Source organism: Stenella coeruleoalba, assembly GCF_951394435.1.
Source record: "Stenella coeruleoalba genome assembly, chromosome: 20".
Taxonomy (NCBI): Eukaryota; Metazoa; Chordata; class Mammalia; order Artiodactyla; family Delphinidae; genus Stenella; species Stenella coeruleoalba.
The window spans coordinates 19,404,003-19,421,130 of NC_137166.1; the positions used below are offsets into that span (position 1 = coordinate 19,404,003).

Sequence of the window (17,128 nt, forward strand, 5' to 3'; positions counted from 1 at the left end):
AGCCTTTTTTGTCTACCTGTTTTTTGGCTCCAGAAGAGGGTCCTATGCTCTACAAAACAGCAGTTCCCAAAATATCTTAACCTGAATGACTCCTGCAGCCTCTACTTGTGGAGCATGTTTCTCTCAGAAAAGAAATGAAGACATACCAGAGAACCCAGTGTTTCTCAACAATGGTGGTGACAGGAAAGGCCTACTTTGGGGGTACCAATGCCAATGCAAGACGACCCTGGTAAAGCCAGCTAGGGCGAGGTTTCCTGCAGCCAGGCATGGTGAAAGCTGCATGTATGCACACAGGTATGCCCAGGGGCACTGCACACTCCCACAGAAATGGAACGCTTCTCTAAGGAATCACAACTTACCACTCCGAGAGTGAAGTAGTTAAAAAAGTAGTCATTGCACTTCGATGGAACTTGCTTATGAGGAGAAGGAGAATGAATCTTCATCTGTTGGGGAAAAAATAACAATGAATTAAAATCCAACCCCTTAATACATTTAATTCTTGGATTAAATGAGTCTACAAATTGTGTTTCTTGTATAACGTTAATCTGTTGGGGAAGCAAGAGTGTGGGAGTCCCACATGCTCGTGCCAAACAACCCAGCCAGCTTTGGTTGACTATAGACTGCGCCTTGGTCTCCAAGGAAAGGCACAACAATCTGACCAACAGGGGTTGGAAAAGAGCTTTCAATTTACTTTTCCATCAGCTTTAATACAGCAGGTCCTATGGGGAAACAGCAGTTTACATTTACTCAGTATTAAGTTAAAGTTGATTAAAAAAAAGAGAGAGAGAGAGACACCACCTATTCACTTTATAAACACATTTTCCCTACCTTGTCTTCTGACTTGTAGAAGACCTTGTGTGGAGAGCCAAGCATGCTAAGAACATCTTGGCAGGAATCGCCAAAATACACTGAGCGTTCAAATACCCGCATCTTGGCATCTGCTAATAAGCCGGGTCCACAACCTGGAGAGAACAAGGTACAGGTGGTCAGGTTCCCAGTTAGCGCCTGTGACCCTGCAGCCCAGGGTCCCGGGAGCCCTAGAGAGGCCAGTGGCTGCACGCTGCATTATCAGGTTTGGCTGAGGGGAAAGACTGCATGTAAGCTGAAGTACCAGGTCACCAGGACCTGAGATGCTAGAAGAGATCACTATCTACTCAAAATAATGCGAGAGATTCACTCAATCCCACAAAAGTGATACAGAGCTCTAGAAAAGTCATTCACTGACTCAGCAAATACTCAGTCATTGACACCATGGGCTAGGACACTTTGCTAGATGCTGAGGAAACAATGGCGAGCAGAATAGGTGCAGTCTCTGCCCACACTGGAGCTTATGGCATGAAGATTCCAATCAGACCATCACAACTGTGGTACAATAAACAGCAGCACAGGTGCTACGGAAATATATAAATGGGTGCTATTATCGCTTGCCACTTTCCAGGTCCTGACAAGATACAAGGATTTACGTTAAGAAGTACTTCTCGGGGGGCTTCCCTGGTGGCGCAGTGGTTGAGAGTCTGCCTGCCGATGCAGGGGACGCAGGTTTGTGCCCCGGTCCGGGAGGATCCCACATGCCGTGGAGCGGCTGGGCCCATGAGCCGTGGCCGCTGAGCCTGCGCGTCTGGGGCCTGTGCTCTGCAATGGGAGAGGCCACAGCAGTGAGAGGCCCGCGTACCAAAAAAAAAAAAAAAAAAAAAGTACTTCTTGGGGCTTCTCTTGTGGCGCAGTGGTTAAGAATCTGCCTGCCAATGCAGGGGACATGGGTTCAAGCCCTGATCCGGGAAAATCCCACATGCCACGGAGCAACTAAGGCCGTGAGCCACAACTACTGAGCCTGTGCTCTAGAGCCCACAAGCCACAACTACTAAGCCCATGTGCTGCATCTATTGAAGCCTGTGCTCTAGAGCCTGTGCTCCGCAGCGAGAAGCCACCGCAATGAGAAGCCTGTACACTGCAACTAGAGAAAGCCCGCATGCAGCAATGAAGACCCAACACAACCAAAAATAATAAATAAAAATAAAATATATTAAAAAAAAAAAGTACTTCTCAATGGTAACCCCCAACCTGAGACTGGACCTGAAGATCACTCTATAAAAGAGCCAAGAGCAAAGCACACACTAACTTTTAACTCCCTAATTCTACAAACACCAGAGCCACTAACACTCAAAAGAGACAAACCAGGCAAGTGGGAGAAAGAAAAAAACCTGATTTGCCAGAAGTTTCTTTGTTGGGAAGAATCTTTCAACCCTGACTTTGCCTAATACATTTCAGAAATGGTTCTACTTAAACACACACATACACAGAAGTGGTTGTGGAATAGCAACAGACACACCAAGAGTAAAATTTCCCCCATTCTGTGGATGAGAAGACAAAGTGTTTTGCTCAAAATTATAAAAGGAAGCCAAGAAACCAAGGACTGCAATTCCTGGTACCATGATAACCACCACCATCACCTTACTCTACACAGGGCTTTATAGCTGACAAAGCTCATTCTTGTATAACAATCCATTTGTTATATACAGAAGACTTCAGGGATCCAAACTCTGAAACAAAGAGGTACTGAGTTCTCCAACTAACCCAAGAGTCTTAAGTCACAGCACATATAAACTGAGCGGCAAAATAAGAGCTGTTTCAAATCCCACTCCTGACACATACACACACACAGCTGTGTGTACATTAACTAGGTCCTGGGAAAAACCACGGTCTACATTAACCTCTGTCTATAAATCCTGCACTTAGGCAAGCCTGGGTGACCTATGGAACCCACCAAAAGTCCTGTCAAGGTGGACTGTGTGCCCATGTCTCCAAGTACCAGATACTTGTGAATGTCCAGGTAGGGCTACAGGGGAGACACCCTTTACAGGTGAGCCTCCTCTCTTGTCTCACTCTACCTGAAGCCTCCTCAGGTAAATTACTCTTAGTTCTTTTTAGGAGACTATTTTAGTTTCTGATTCCCTGGAATGAGTCATCCTATAAATTATTGTGGGGATCAAGACAATTGGATGGACTTTCCATGTTAAAAGCATCACTGTAGGGGCTTCCCTGGTGGTGCAGTGGTTGAGAGTCTGCCTGCTGATGCAGGGGACACGGGTTCGTGCCCCGGTCCGGGAAGATCCCACATGCCGTGGATCAACTAAGCCTGTGCTCCACAACTACTGAGCCTGCACTCTAGAGCCCACGAGCCACAACTACTGAAGCCCGTGCGCCTAGAGCCCGTGCTCCACAACAAAAGAAGACACTGCAACGAGAGGCCCATGCACCGCAAGAATAGACCCCGATCACCGCAACTAGAGAAAGGCTGTGTCCAGTAATGAAAACCCAACGCAGCCAAAAAATAAATAAATTTATTAAAAAAAAATTATATATATAATTAATTATTAAAAAAAGAGAAGAAAAGAAAAGAAATTTCTAACCTGGAGGCTGTGAACTGTCTAATTGTTCAGGGGAGTGAGTTCACAGTTTATATACCAGACTCTAAACGGTTGAGAACGGATGCCCCAGAGACTGATGCAAGACCCCAGCTTACACACAAACACTGGCTAGAATGTGAACTCCATTAAGGCACAGCCCCATCATGGAGCTCAAAGTCTCCAGGCCATCTTTATGGAGGCAAACTACACACAGGAGGATCTCGGTACCACTAGGTATAATCCAAAGATCCGAAGGAGTTGAGATTGTCCACACAAGAAAATACAAGATAAGGCGTGAATCCTGGAGAGACCAGCTACTGAAGGCAGCAACTCTTTTTGTTCACAGTCAACAAAACTGAGCAGGGTATGGCTATACCACAATTCAACAAACTCCTCTTGCCAGTCTACTCTGAGAAATTAGCACAAAGGGTGGAAAACGAGACAACATACAACACTGAGCCCATAAGATATATCTCCAGGACGTAGGAACCACTGCAAAGCTACATAAGTACACAGAGGCTGATGTACCTGCCAAGGGAAGAAGTTTTACTGCCATTTATTAAGATTTGCTCAAAATAAGACTGTCTTGTCCCTTCACAAATTTAAATGAAAACTTTTAACCATAAACATCAGCACCATTTGTCTTCTACCAACTATCCTAAGGACGTGGGATTTTAGACTATCACAACAAGGATATAACGGAGAATCCACCACCCCAAAGCCAGTAACTGACCTGCGGCAAGTAGGCGAAGTCGTAAACCTGAGGGTCCAGTTCCATCTCGAAGAACATCTACACTCTCAGCGTACACATTGCCCAAGAAACAGCTCAGGGGCATCGCGGGAGCCCTGGGGGAAGGCACAGTGAGCAGAGGCTTTGCCCTCCCTCCCAGGGAGCCCATGGCCTTAGCATGAAGCTTGTGCTCCCCTACACGTACTTGGTATCCTGTAGGCTGTTTCCACTGTAGATGTACATTCGTTTCACAGTTGCTCCGTGGGGTATCTGGAGAGAAGCCAGACCATGGGCAAAATTGGGCTGCAAACACAAGACAAATATTTTAATAAAAGCACACTGTGGGCCATCCGACTCAGGCTCTGGCACTTTCCGACACTCATGGCCTTCAAGAACTGGCCAGGTCACGTTAAAAGTTCCTTAAAAGTAAGGAATTTAGAATAGGAATATCTCAGTTTCAGATAGAACTCTGCTACTGGTACTGCCTTACCTGGTACAAATTTTCTGTATCTATTTCCTCATCTATAAAAATGGGTATGGTTACCTACAGTGTAGAAAGATGGGACTGTGGTTTCTGAGAAACTTTGAAGTTTGCTTGTTTTATTTATCAAGATTAAAACTCTTGATATTAAAAAAAAAAACTGGTCAGGTCAAAGCACACAGTCCAACCTGTCTCCAGGTCAATAAATTCACCTAATCATGCAAGTTCATCTTTAATTTTACTTAGCTTTTCATTCCTTCATCAGGGAGAAAATGTAGAAATGCCTCCTTTAATAAAATGTAAAACTTACAAAAAGCTATCATTTCATAACACTAAGGATGCTGTTGCCTAAGGATGAATTCTCTCAAATTCCAGGCCATTAAGAAAAACTGTGGATTTGGAGTTTTAAAGCACACGACGTGGATTTACCTCTGCAAAGTGAGCTCGACCTCACTCTTCAGTTGAAAGCGCCCTCTTCCTGGGAATGCCAGCCTGGGCTTTGTTCTATCAGCTTCCCCCACTGTACCCCCCATTGGCCTCCGAAGACCTCAGAGATCAGGAAACCAAAGAAAGAGCACCTATCCAGCCTCCTCCAATGGTACTCTGCTGACCCATGTCACCTGGGCACCGGGCAATAAATATCAGGGAAAGAGAAAGGCTAACCTCGTACTTGGGAGCCTCAGTCCATGAATCTAGCTGAAAAGAGAAAGACAGTCCTCTGAAGTTGAGGTGGAAGAGCTGCTCAGCGGAGTTGTACACTGTGGGAGTGGGGAGAAGAAATGGCATGGTTGAATGGCATCAGAAGTTGTGAACACAAACCAGCCTGGCAGGGAGTAATGGCTGGCAACACCTTCCTTGTGTCTCATTTCTGAACTGACCTACTAGACTGAAAACAAGAGGAAAGAGCTTTCCTTCACACCCAAGTACCAATCCCCAAATCCGACAGGAACATGGCTACAGATGACCAGAGGAATCAAATGGACTTGGCTTACCTCCAGGATGGGTCGCACCAAAAGACTGGTCAATCTGCTCAATGGTGGGAGCTATGGCTTGAGAATTGAAATGCACACCACTGAAAAACAGAGATACTTTTTAATACCAGGCTTTGCAAGATGGGCTCACAGATCATTAGAGATGGTGGCTGGAAGAGTTACGCTTAAAACACAGGCGAGTGAGTCTACTATTGTATCAAAATAAAAGTTTAACTATAGAACTTTTAAATAAGAGACAATAAATGAGGTCATAAATAGTCAATTCTCCTGAGGTTGATACAGAGAATTAGTCCTCTAGGACCTCCCAAGACATTTGTGGCCACCAGGCCAGTTCAGAAGGAAATCAATCTGGCCTCAGCCCCATGACATTTGGACTTGGATAAAGAGTACTCAGAAATAGACATTGTTAATGTGTTTTCCCAGGATGCATACTAGTAGTTTGGCTTGAAAAGGAGCTTTCTTAAAAAGGGATGAATGTCTTAAAAGGGTACAGCCAAGCTAGGCAGCTTGTTTTCCTAACAAGCAGAAGAACCAGCACTCATGGATTGGGTGAACGGGTATGTGGATGGGGAGGAATGGATCCCAAGCAAAGGAAAAATACCTGGGAGGGGGGTGGGCTTGGGAGCAAAGAGAGGCGAATGATTTCAGATAATGAGCATGAAGATAAATCATTTACAATTTTAAGGAAAATGTTTAAGGTTAAGAATACTTTAAAAAAAATTAATTATCACTTATGGAAAACCTCTGCTTTTTAAAATATTTATTTTATTGAAGTATAGTTGATTTACAATGTTCTGTTAATTTCTGCTGTACAGCAAAGTGATTCAATTATATATACATTCTTTTTCATAGTCTTTCCATTATGGTTTATTACAGGATGCCGAAAATAGTTTCCCATGCTATACAGTAGGACCTTGTTGTCTATCTATTCTATATATAATAGCTTGCATCTGGAACCGCTGTTTTTAACGAGGCACTGTGCTATATGCTTTACCAGTATTATCTCATGTCATCTTCCTAACCCAGCAACCTGATTATTGGTTTCATTTCTCTGACGAGAAAACAAACTCAAAGAGGTTAAGTGACTTGCCCAATTTCACAGAGTAATAAAATGAAGAAGTCATAACCCAAACCCAGGGAAGCCTGACTCTAGAACCCTCACTCTTGCCCACCACTGTCTCTTAAGAGGGCAGGTCTCAAGTGCAGACCCTGAGGTACAGAAGGCCCCAACAAGACTAAAAGACAATCAGAATCTGCAGGGGTCAGTGCTATTATGCATTTGCTTTATCCACTTCTCTGCTGGCAAACACTGCTTGAGTCAGCCCAGGAACTGATCCCTTACACACCCTCAGAGAAGGTAAGCCTGTTAAGGAAGCTTACTGAACGGAATATTCTAGATGCCAGCACAGCGCCTTACCATAATGGAGGTTCAAATATTTGTGCATCATACAGGCACAAATACATCCCATTTTCATTCTAAAAAGCAGATTTTGGCCCCCCAAATAGTAATCCTTTTGGCATTCTCTTTAGCATAGGCCTTGAAGTCAGATGTATCTGGTTTGTCTCACCTCTGTTGGTAATGAACACATAAAGAGGTGCCAAAAGAGGCCATGCAGGGAAGGGTAGCTATGACCCAGGGGACAGTCACAGACCTCTGAGCTGAGGTCCTGCTTTGTTGTGGGATTAAATAAGTTGTCACATATGTGAAGTGTTTTACACACAGTGTGTTCTTAATGAGGTTTCCTTCTCTTCCTCAGGAAACTGAGTAGACTTGGAGGCTGCACGAGGAAATCATGGCACCAGGCTGTAATCCCAGAACTGCTGCACATGGGAATCCTTTACTAACTTAATATGGGTAGTAGATAAAGCCCTTGTGTACCAAGCCTATGACACATACCGGGAGAAAACTTACCAATATTTTAACTTTACTTTAGTCAAGTCATATACTTCAATCACCTAAAAACAAAAAGCAAATGTTTAAGAGCTGTTAGTGCTCTGCAGTTGAAAAAGATTAATTAGAAAGACATTTATAGAGTAGTGAAGAAAAAAAAATTATCACTAGTTGAAATTCTCCTGAAGCACTGCACATTACGTTTTTTTTAATATATAAATTTATTTATTTTATTTATTTTCTTTTTGACTGTGTTGGGTCTTCGTTGCTGCATGCGGGCTCTTCTCTGGTTGTGGCGCACAGGCTTCTCATTGTGGTGGCTTCTCTTGTTGGGAGCATGGGCTCTAGGCACGCGGGCTTCAGTTGTTGTGGCACATGGGCTCAGTAGTTGTGGCTTGCAGGCTCTAGAGCGCAGACTCAGTAGTTGTGGTGCATGGGCTTAGTTGCTCTGTGGCATGTGGGATCTTCCCGGACCAGGGCTCGAACCCGTGTCTCCTGCATTGGCAGGCGGATTCTTTTGTTTTTGTTTTTTTTTAATTAAATTTATTTATTTGTTTTGTTTGTTTATGGCTGTGTTGGGTCTTTGTTGTTGCACACGGGCTTTCTCTAGTTGCAGCAAGCGGGGGCTACTCTTCGTTGCGGCACATGGGCTTCTCATTGCAGTGCTTCTCTTCTTGTGGAGCACGGGGTCTAGGTGCGCTGGCTTCAGTAGTTGTGGCTCATGGGCTCTAGAGTGCAGGTTCAGTAGTTGTGGCACACAGGCTTAGCTGCTCTGCGGCATGTGGGATCTTCCCGGACCAAGGCTCAAACCCGTGTCCCCTGCATTGGCAGGCGGATTCTTAACCACTGCCCCACCAGGGAAGCCCCTGTTCTTATTTTTAACTCTGGAAGAAAAACCCATACCACACACACAGCATAAACTCACCCTACCCCTCTTTCTAGTGGATTGTTCAACAGATGTCCATGGACATTCTGCATCAGGTTTTTAGATATCATCTAGTGCTCGGTCACATAAAAGATTGTACATACCATGCTACAGGACAGTAAAACCCTTCACAGAAACAAATTCATGCAGTTTGTGAAGGCTGTAACCTGTAAGGGGGATACTGAGCCCCCTTCCTTTTATTATATACTTTGCTGCATTATAAAAACCCAAATCAAGTCCCTTTCAAAAATAGCTTCAAAATACTGTGGTTTACAAAAACAAAAAAAGATGGAGGGAGAGGTCTATCCTACTAGAAAACAAGTCATATTACATTAGCTTAGGTCAAGTGTGACAATATTCAGCTATATCCCTAACGAAGAGCATCTGGTCAAACCTGGAGAACTTCAGGACCCTTGTGAAGTTTCAAAAGGTTCAGCCTCAGATGAAATGTCAAGAACTCAGGAATGAGACAAAGGAAAAGGTATCGAACTCTCAGCCACTAGCGATGCCAAGTAATGAGCGTTGTGAAGTCTTTTATGACAATGGCGTCAAGGGCTAGGCAGGCAGTAGCATAGCTGGCTGAGGCCTAGAGCACCATCTGGTATCCTACAGCTGGGAGGTTTGGCCCCCATTGAAGAAGCACAAGCAGAGCTGGTTCAACGTCTGTTTGCCCTGACAATCAGGGTTTCATCCTGGGAAGGGCTGTGGGACACTGGGTACAGGAGCATCTGGCATTGTCACAGGAACAGAGACATAACAGGCAGTTCATTCTTGGTCAGACTTGTCTCTAACTTTGTTTGAGAATCATAACTGAACCACAAATTGGGCACCTCTTCACTATAAGGTGCAGCTATTCTGATCCTACCTGCTGCTAAGAATCACTCCCTCTGCTGGGCTGTTGTAGCACTTCAATCTACCCTTTCCTACACTATTAGTATATGCTGCTCACTGGTACCGCTATTAGCATATGCTGTTCACTGGTACCACTGAGTTAAGCCCCTTGAGGTCTGGCTGATTAGTTTGCACAGAGGAGGTATACAACACATGTCAGGGAGTCAGCTGGGTATGAAGATAGCTAAGGGCAATATGAAGCTCAAAAATATGAAAAGTGGTGCCAAGAGAGGTCATGCAAGGGCAGGGGAATAGCTGTGATTCATGACACTACCTTCAGAAAGCCTGGGCATGGCAGTGTATTATGCCACACTGGTATGCCATTTTACTGAGGTCGGGGTCCCATGCTGGCAGAGGCCTCAACCCTCAGCCAGAATCCCTGCTTGTATAGCAGAGGCAAGCACTCTGCCTCTTTGAGTGCTACTACTATGGCTGGCTAACGATCCCCCAAGGGCTGCCCATCGCTCACCCTGTGGGCCTCCAGGATATTCTTGCTGTGACACTATCATTCACCTGCCAACAGCCCACACCAACACTTATGGCGTGGCACCTGTGACACGAAGGACTCCAAGACAGCCAGCACTCTGGGTCCCTTGCCAGAATCAACAAGCAGATTTTGACCTATGGAGCTTGCTGGGCCATAGGGACAAGTAGCTGGGGAAATCTGAAGTCCATGGTTTTCTACCCTCTGGGCTGGAAAAGACCTTGATTTCCCTAGAAGAGAAGACATGGCAGCACCCAAGACAGGAAAGGAAAAGACATGTGGCTGTAAAGATTGTGACTTGTGAAGACTCATTCCATAATGCTCTCTCATAGATAGGGAGTGAGAGGATGGGGAAACTGCAGGACATAGCATCGGGGAGAAGCAGCTTCTGAAGCCCTTGGATGGAGGGGCAGGCAGATGGGTGAGGTCAGACTTGGTACCAACCAAGGCACCTGAGGGATTACTTCCTCAGTTTCCAGAGGCTCAGGCAGGGCCCCAGCCCCTCTTTCTTCATAGGGACCCCACAGAAGGCAGAGAGAAGGTTCTATTCTATCTCTTTTCCCATTCCTCACTTTTCTGCATAGTATGCTTACACTATTTTCTTCAGCTTTTATCACATCTATTTCCCATACTCATCAACAAACCTAAGCCATTTCTATTCCCAGTGGCCAGTTACTGCACTCTGGTAACATAGGGTTAAAAGCTTGGTGTCAGCTAGACCACTTATCCTGTCCCTCTGTTATTTCATTGGTAAGAAGTACCACTTACAGGCTTGTTAAGATTAAATTAGGAAATGCATGGGAAACACTCAGCCATGTGCCTAACGTGTACTAAGTGCTCACTAAATATATAATATTGTCCTCACCATGCTGTAACTCTATGGTAGGCTGCCTATCTATCGCCCACTGTTGTCTATTTAGGTTGCTTCTGGCTCTTCATTACTATGAAAAGCCCTGCTGTAAATATCTGGCATTACTACCCTCCCCATAATCTTTTTGGGTTATGTTTCCTAAAGTGGATTTACCAAGTTAAAAACAAATGACTCTTTGTAAAGGTGTTTCCAGATTAATTTCCCCTAATTTGTGAAGAAGCCACACTGAAGACCACCTTCTACCCTTTGCCAGTGTGGAACTTCTGGTCAGTAAAGACAGGATGACTGAGCCTACAAGAGGAGGCAAGGGTGTTGTGGGGATAAGAATGTTCACATCAAACTTTCCTTTTGGAAAACCATCATAAATGAGGAATTCTTATTCCATGTACAGATCATTTTTCCATGTTGTCTTCCAAGCCTTTTGGAAAGACAACTCTATATATAACCTAACCAGGACGATGGCTCTGGCATGCCACTGCCCTGAGCCACATTCAACCTTATGACTCTGAGGCATGAGTCTGATGTCACATGACTAACCTTTCATGTCCAGGCATTTGTAAATAGTGTATTAAAAACATCGTGGACTGAAACAGGTGTTAGTAAACTGCACTTGACTGCCAATTAAGACAACCCTACATACCAGCAAGCTGTTTGTTTACATTTCCTTTTTTTTTTTGCAGTATGCGGGCCTTTCACTGCTGCGGCCTCTCGGAGCACAGGCTCCAGACGCACAGGCCCAGCGGCCATGGCTCACGGGCTCAGCTGCTCCACGGCACGTGGGATCCTCCCGGACTGGGGCACGAACCCGCGCCCCCTACATTGGCAGGCGGACCCCCAACCACCGTGCCACCAGGGAAGCCCTACATTTCTTTTTAAAGGGGCTCAAGAATCAACTCAGTGCTGGTGGTGTTAAGGTCCAAGCTTCAGCATTTTAGGAAGAACAGTTTCCATTTTTCATATTCCCAGTCTTATTGTTTGACCCAAGAATGAAGCAAAACAACAAGATATAAAAACCTTACTAGGGCTTCCCTGGTGGCGCAGTGGTTGAGAGTCTGCCTGCCAATGCAGGGGACACGGGTTCATGCCCCAGTTCGGGAAGATCCCACATGCCGCGGAGCAACTAAGCCCGTGCGCCACAACTACTGAGCCTGCGCTCTAGAGCCCACGAGCCACAACTACTGAGCCCACGTGCCTAGAGCCTGTGCTCTGCAACAAGAGAAGCCACTGCAATGAGAAGCCTACGCACCGCAAGGAAGAAGAGTCCCCACTCACCGCAACTAGAGAAAGCCCGCGCGCAGCAATGAAGACCCAACGCAGCCAAAAATAAATAAATAAAATAAATGCCAAATACTTAGCTCCTCTCATTTTCCTATTCAACATAAAAGCCCCCTCCCCACAGTCCAAATCTTCAACACTCTTTCTCCTTCACCTCTGCAGCCTGGGGCTGGAGTCCTTCCCAGCCTCTTTCCAACCATCCCAATCCACCCCCAGCTTCTCTCTTTTTAGGGGAACAGGCACAGCTTCAGTCCCCTATATTGTGGTTGTCTCTAAAACACAAAAGTCTACTCCCACTTATGAGTTTCAGAAACATCCCACAACGTCACACGTTAATCAGCCTGACGTGAAACTTTACTCGTCATTTATAGTTACCTTAAGTCTCTGATTGAAAGCATCAAACAGTAGTTTGATCCCGTCCTGAGTCAGGTTAAGGATGAGGTCATGGCTTAGAGGAGACTACAAAAAACCAAAATAATAAATAAATACACACTCTGAACATGTAGTATTCTCACCAGCACCCACTGAAACCTTATAACATAAATGCAGTGTACAGGGAATATCTAAGTGTAGACAGCTGACAGGTTTGGAAGCCAGAAACTGGTTTGTGAACGCAGTGTCCTCTACTTCCAGCCTTTGAGTTATTACCTGGGAGAAAAGGCCAAAATTATGTGAGTATACAGGCCATTTTCTTTCAAGGGTCCCGGGTCCACATTGTAGCATGGATTTACTGCTGTCAAACCTACAGAGTAGTTGATGAGGAATAAAAGCCTTGTAAAAGGCCTCGCCAGGATCCAAACTCAGCAAGTAATGGTGAATGCATGTTAGCTGAACCTATGTCCGTTCACTCCCAGGCTGTCTGTACCACCCACAGGAAAACACATTTCATTCTTTGACTGTTTTATGCCAGATTCCAGGACAAAGAAGTACCTTGTGATCTGATTATGTATGAGATGACACTTTTACTCCTCCCTCCCTCCCCGCACCATCCCGTATCAGAAAGTGAAAAGCCCAAGTCTAATACCTAAGGAGTCATATTTCTACATTTGCCCCTTCTGAGTCCTGAGGGGAGGGGAGCAGCAGCAAAGCAGTGGACAGAGCTGGCCTTCTGTCTTGGTGAGCTGGCGACCTTAAGTGACTCTCTAAACTTCTCTGAGCTCTAGTTTCTTCATGGGAATACCATCATCCCTTCCCCTCCAGGGTTGTTATGAGGACATAGATAGTAGATCAGAAAGCACCAAGCTCAGCACTCAGCATACAGTACTCTTTCCTAGAGTCTGCCCCACCTGCCTGCTTCTATGCCAATGCAATCAATTCAAAGTCTGAAGACTCTCCATATGCCTGAACCAGGCTGCCCAGAAGTAGAAGAAAAACACCACCATCCAAACCCCTGCCCCTTCTTGAAACTGGCACACAGCTGTCAAAAGGGTTTAGACAAGTTTCTTTATAGAGCTTCTCAAGGTAGGCCCAGTAAATGAAAGTATGCCTGTGAGAGACAGAGATATGGGCTGGAAGGCCAGGTGCCACTGCTGGTGTGGGCCTTACTGGAAAAATTCTCTAGAAGGAGCTTTCTGAGATTAGCTCAGATTGTCTGCTCCCCTCCACCCCACTGAGCTTCACAAGACAGCAGGCCCAGGTGGCACCATTATGCCTGGCAAACACTAGAAGAAAGAATGTTGTAATTTTCCAGTAGCTCTGTATGAATGTCTAAACCATTAGGTGTCAAGCACCATAATGGAATAATGAACCCTGACCTTAGGTCACCTACTCTCAACCCAGAATACACAGTTCTATTTCTGAGAGGGCTAGTCCATGGTGGTAAGCAGGATGAAGCAAGATTTTAGCATCTTTCAAGATCCTTGCTTGGAGTATCTGAATTTTCTTACACGCTCCCAACATCTGATCATTTTTTTCCCTGCCATTGTTACAATTCAGGACATAACTAAGCAATTTTCAAAAGCAAGCAATTTTCAAAAGCAAGCAAATCATCCTCACAATTAATGTTTTATTAGTACTTTATATCTACAGAACCAAAATGCATATGTACTATGTGGTGTTTAAGCAGGTACTTTCCAGTTCAGTAAAGCTGTCTCTGCTAGTTGTTAACATCTCTTCCCTGTAAGAAAGATGGGACCTACTTGATACGCACATTTAATTTCCAAGGTGTGATTTGCTAGAGACAAGATATTTCTGAAATGTTTAATGGGGCCAAATGATTTTCTGCACATGATGGGAAGCAAAGACACAAATGGGAAAGGAAGGGAAGGACGGCAGAAGAGGACAGGATCCACATTTAAGAAGCACCATATGAGAGACTATTTCCTCTTGATCCTCATCAAAAGATTATTCTATTATAAGGAAACCATATCCACTTTACAGAAGGAGAACCAGTCGGGTTATTAACTTGCTACAGTCGGACAACCAAGAAATGGGGAAAAGCATAGATCTGAACCAAGGTCTGGATTTAAAAACCTATGATTCCGGGGGCTTCCCTGGTGGCGCAGTGGTTGGGAATCCACCTGCCAATACAGGAGACACAGTTTTGAGCCCTGGCCCGGGAAGATCCCACATGCCGCGGAACAATTAAGCCCGTGAGCCACAACTAGTGAGCCTGTGTGCCACAACTACTAAAGCCCGTGCACCTAGAGCCTGTGCTCCGCAACAAGAGAAGCCACCGCAATGAAGAGTAGTCCCTGCTCGCTGCAACTAGAGAAAAGCCCCGCATGCAGCAACAAAGACCCAATGCAGCCAAAAGTAAATAAATAAATAGAACAAACAAAAAAAACCCCAAAACCCTATGATTCCAGCTGCTTAGAAGACACTGGGGGAAATTAGCTTAATTAATGTTAAAAGTTAAAACTACTATTTGTACCCAAAGACTGGAATGACAGACAACAAGGCAGTGATATATGAAATATACTTCATTTAAAATAATTGGTTAAGAAAGTTTAAAGCCTACTTTCTAATGTATCTAATCTTGGGTGCTTAAATCTGATTTAACTAAATGTACTGGTGGCTATAAGTTCAAGAAGTAAGCCCATTATCCCTGTTTTGATGGCTGCTACCTGTCCTGAGTAAGTCCCTCATGGTCTAACACTGAAAGTCAAATAAGGTTAGGGATGATCTGAGTGCAAAAAAGAGGAAGTCACCATTCTTCATTTAATAAATGAGAAACCATTTTGGCATTGTGGCTCCACGAACCTCTGCCCAAGTTCTGTGTTTTGTGGTAGGCACAAGAATATCCAAGCACTTGCTTGGAGATTAAGCATTCCCTGTCTCAGAAGGACCCCTCACATGGGCCTCACTAGGCTGGCAGAGGGGTACAGTACTATGAAATATAATGTTTGGGTATAGGTAACAGGCTCAACTCTGACACTAAGCCAAACTGGGAAGCCTCACAGAAATCTCACCCACCTCTAATCCACAACATTCTTCATGTCAAAAATAAGCTGTTAGTTGCTTTAGGATCAGAAACTAATTGAAACAAATGGAAATAAAATCATCATTTTGGTACTTAAAGGGTCTCAGAAAAGGCACTGAGAACATCTTATAGCCTGTGTAGGATCAAAACTATTCCCTGAGGTTTATGACACACAGGGCACCACAAAGGTTGCTCCATAGTGTCTGTGTCCAGAAGAACTACGGATTCCAGTGAGTTCAACAGAAGGGAGACTGCATTTTTAGAGATAAGAAGAATCTTATTTCTAAAGGTCTATAAAAATGTTTCTAACTTTACTTATAAAACCTAATAAAAGAAATCCTGATGTTCAAAAAGTTCTGCTCCAGTGCCAACCTAAAATATAGTATACTCTTTCTGGAAACTGAAAAGGTCCTTGTAGGTACATATAACATTATACTATAGGGGTTAATTCTGGGCACAACATTAATAGAGACTACCATAAATCAGACCAAAAAAAAAAAAAAAAAGTAAAACATGTCCATTAACTTGGAGCCAATGTTTTGTAATTTCCGTATATCAGATCATTCTCAGTAAAGGGGTGAGCTATACCTGCTTTTTTTCAAGTCTGGGATGCTGTGCTAGCCAGAAATCTGTACTGCAACAATCCTGAACACAAACCAAAGCAATCAACAAAGCAGAAAAGACTAAACATGAAAGTGGAAGGCAAGCACCCTAGAAGACCAGACAATCCCTGAGGTGGCCTCCCACTGAAAAAGCCCCTTTTAAGAGCCAGTAGGTAAGTCAAACATAATAAAAAAACCAAGTTTGGTTATTACGGCTTGTCTAAGCTTGGCAGCACTAGATTATCAAAACCACAAGTTTCAGAATCAAAGAAAATGTACTTGGTAACTGACTAGTGTTGAAGACTCTCCCATTCAAATGCATTGACCTAGGAATTCCTGCCAGTCAGTATCTCCCAGAGCATCAGCTTCCAGAAATGATTCACTGAGTAGGGATGCTATTTCAGTAAACAAATCAGCCACCACTCACCTGTTCACTGTAGAGAACCTGGACATTTTTTATGATGCGACAGTGCTTCTGAAGAATGGCTACTGCCTGAGCCAGAGGCATTCCTGAAATAAAGCAAGGACACCTGTGTGGTTACTTGGGCTATCCATTTACTGGCATCTATCACTGTACTAGGCATTAGTCCCTGTAGTAAAGCCTGGGGTGGGAGCAGACGCCACTAAAGTCTATGGACATATTGAGTAAATAAACGTTCAATAAGCAGTAAGAGCTAGAGAATAAAGTTAATGGCAAGCACTAAGGGAATAAGTGGATTGTATAAGGGGAGGGAGTAAATATAAAAGACTTCCTGGAAATGGGGACTTCCATGTTGATCCCAAGCAGGCAAAGGGCTTAGAGAAAGCAAGTCAGCTGGAACCAAAGAATAGAGTAAGAAATGCATTGACTGCATGACTCTGGAGGCCAAGGTTCTGATTCTCACTCTGCCATGATTACATATAACCTAGGCAGGTCCTTCCTCTCTTCCTTTCTGATATCTGTCTCCTCTTTTAGTCTGCAGGAGCATATGATTTGTAAGGGCTCATTTAAAAAGTGAAAAAAATATCACACAATTACCAGAATCAACTTATTTTATGAAGGATTTCAATGGATTCTCACTTATCAACCCACAAACATCCTCTAAATCTTAACACTTGATTTTTTAACTTGTGGGCCATTTTAAACAAATTTATATATGCCCCCAGTTTAAGAAATCC

At 44.2% G+C, this 17,128-nt stretch overlaps 1 protein-coding gene across 4 annotated transcripts in view; it reads right to left on the reverse strand.

The window, feature by feature from the left end:
- The window catches only part of PHAF1 (phagophore assembly factor 1), a 29,011-nt gene that overhangs the window by 6,501 nt on the left and 5,382 nt on the right, over window positions 1-17,128 (reverse strand). For all 4 annotated transcript variants that reach the window (XM_079907374.1, XM_079907373.1, XM_079907372.1 and 1 more), the window contains exons 3-11: window positions 16,398-16,480; window positions 12,323-12,406; window positions 7,523-7,566; window positions 5,611-5,690; window positions 5,282-5,376; window positions 4,343-4,440; window positions 4,141-4,253; window positions 829-962; window positions 360-443 (exon numbers count right to left, since the gene is read on the reverse strand). In XM_079907374.1, the coding sequence (XP_079763500.1) occupies window positions 360-443; window positions 829-962; window positions 4,141-4,253; window positions 4,343-4,440; window positions 5,282-5,376; window positions 5,611-5,690; window positions 7,523-7,566; window positions 12,323-12,406; window positions 16,398-16,480 (815 nt within the window). The remainder of the gene's footprint in view (window positions 1-359; window positions 444-828; window positions 963-4,140; window positions 4,254-4,342; window positions 4,441-5,281; window positions 5,377-5,610; window positions 5,691-7,522; window positions 7,567-12,322; window positions 12,407-16,397; window positions 16,481-17,128) is intronic.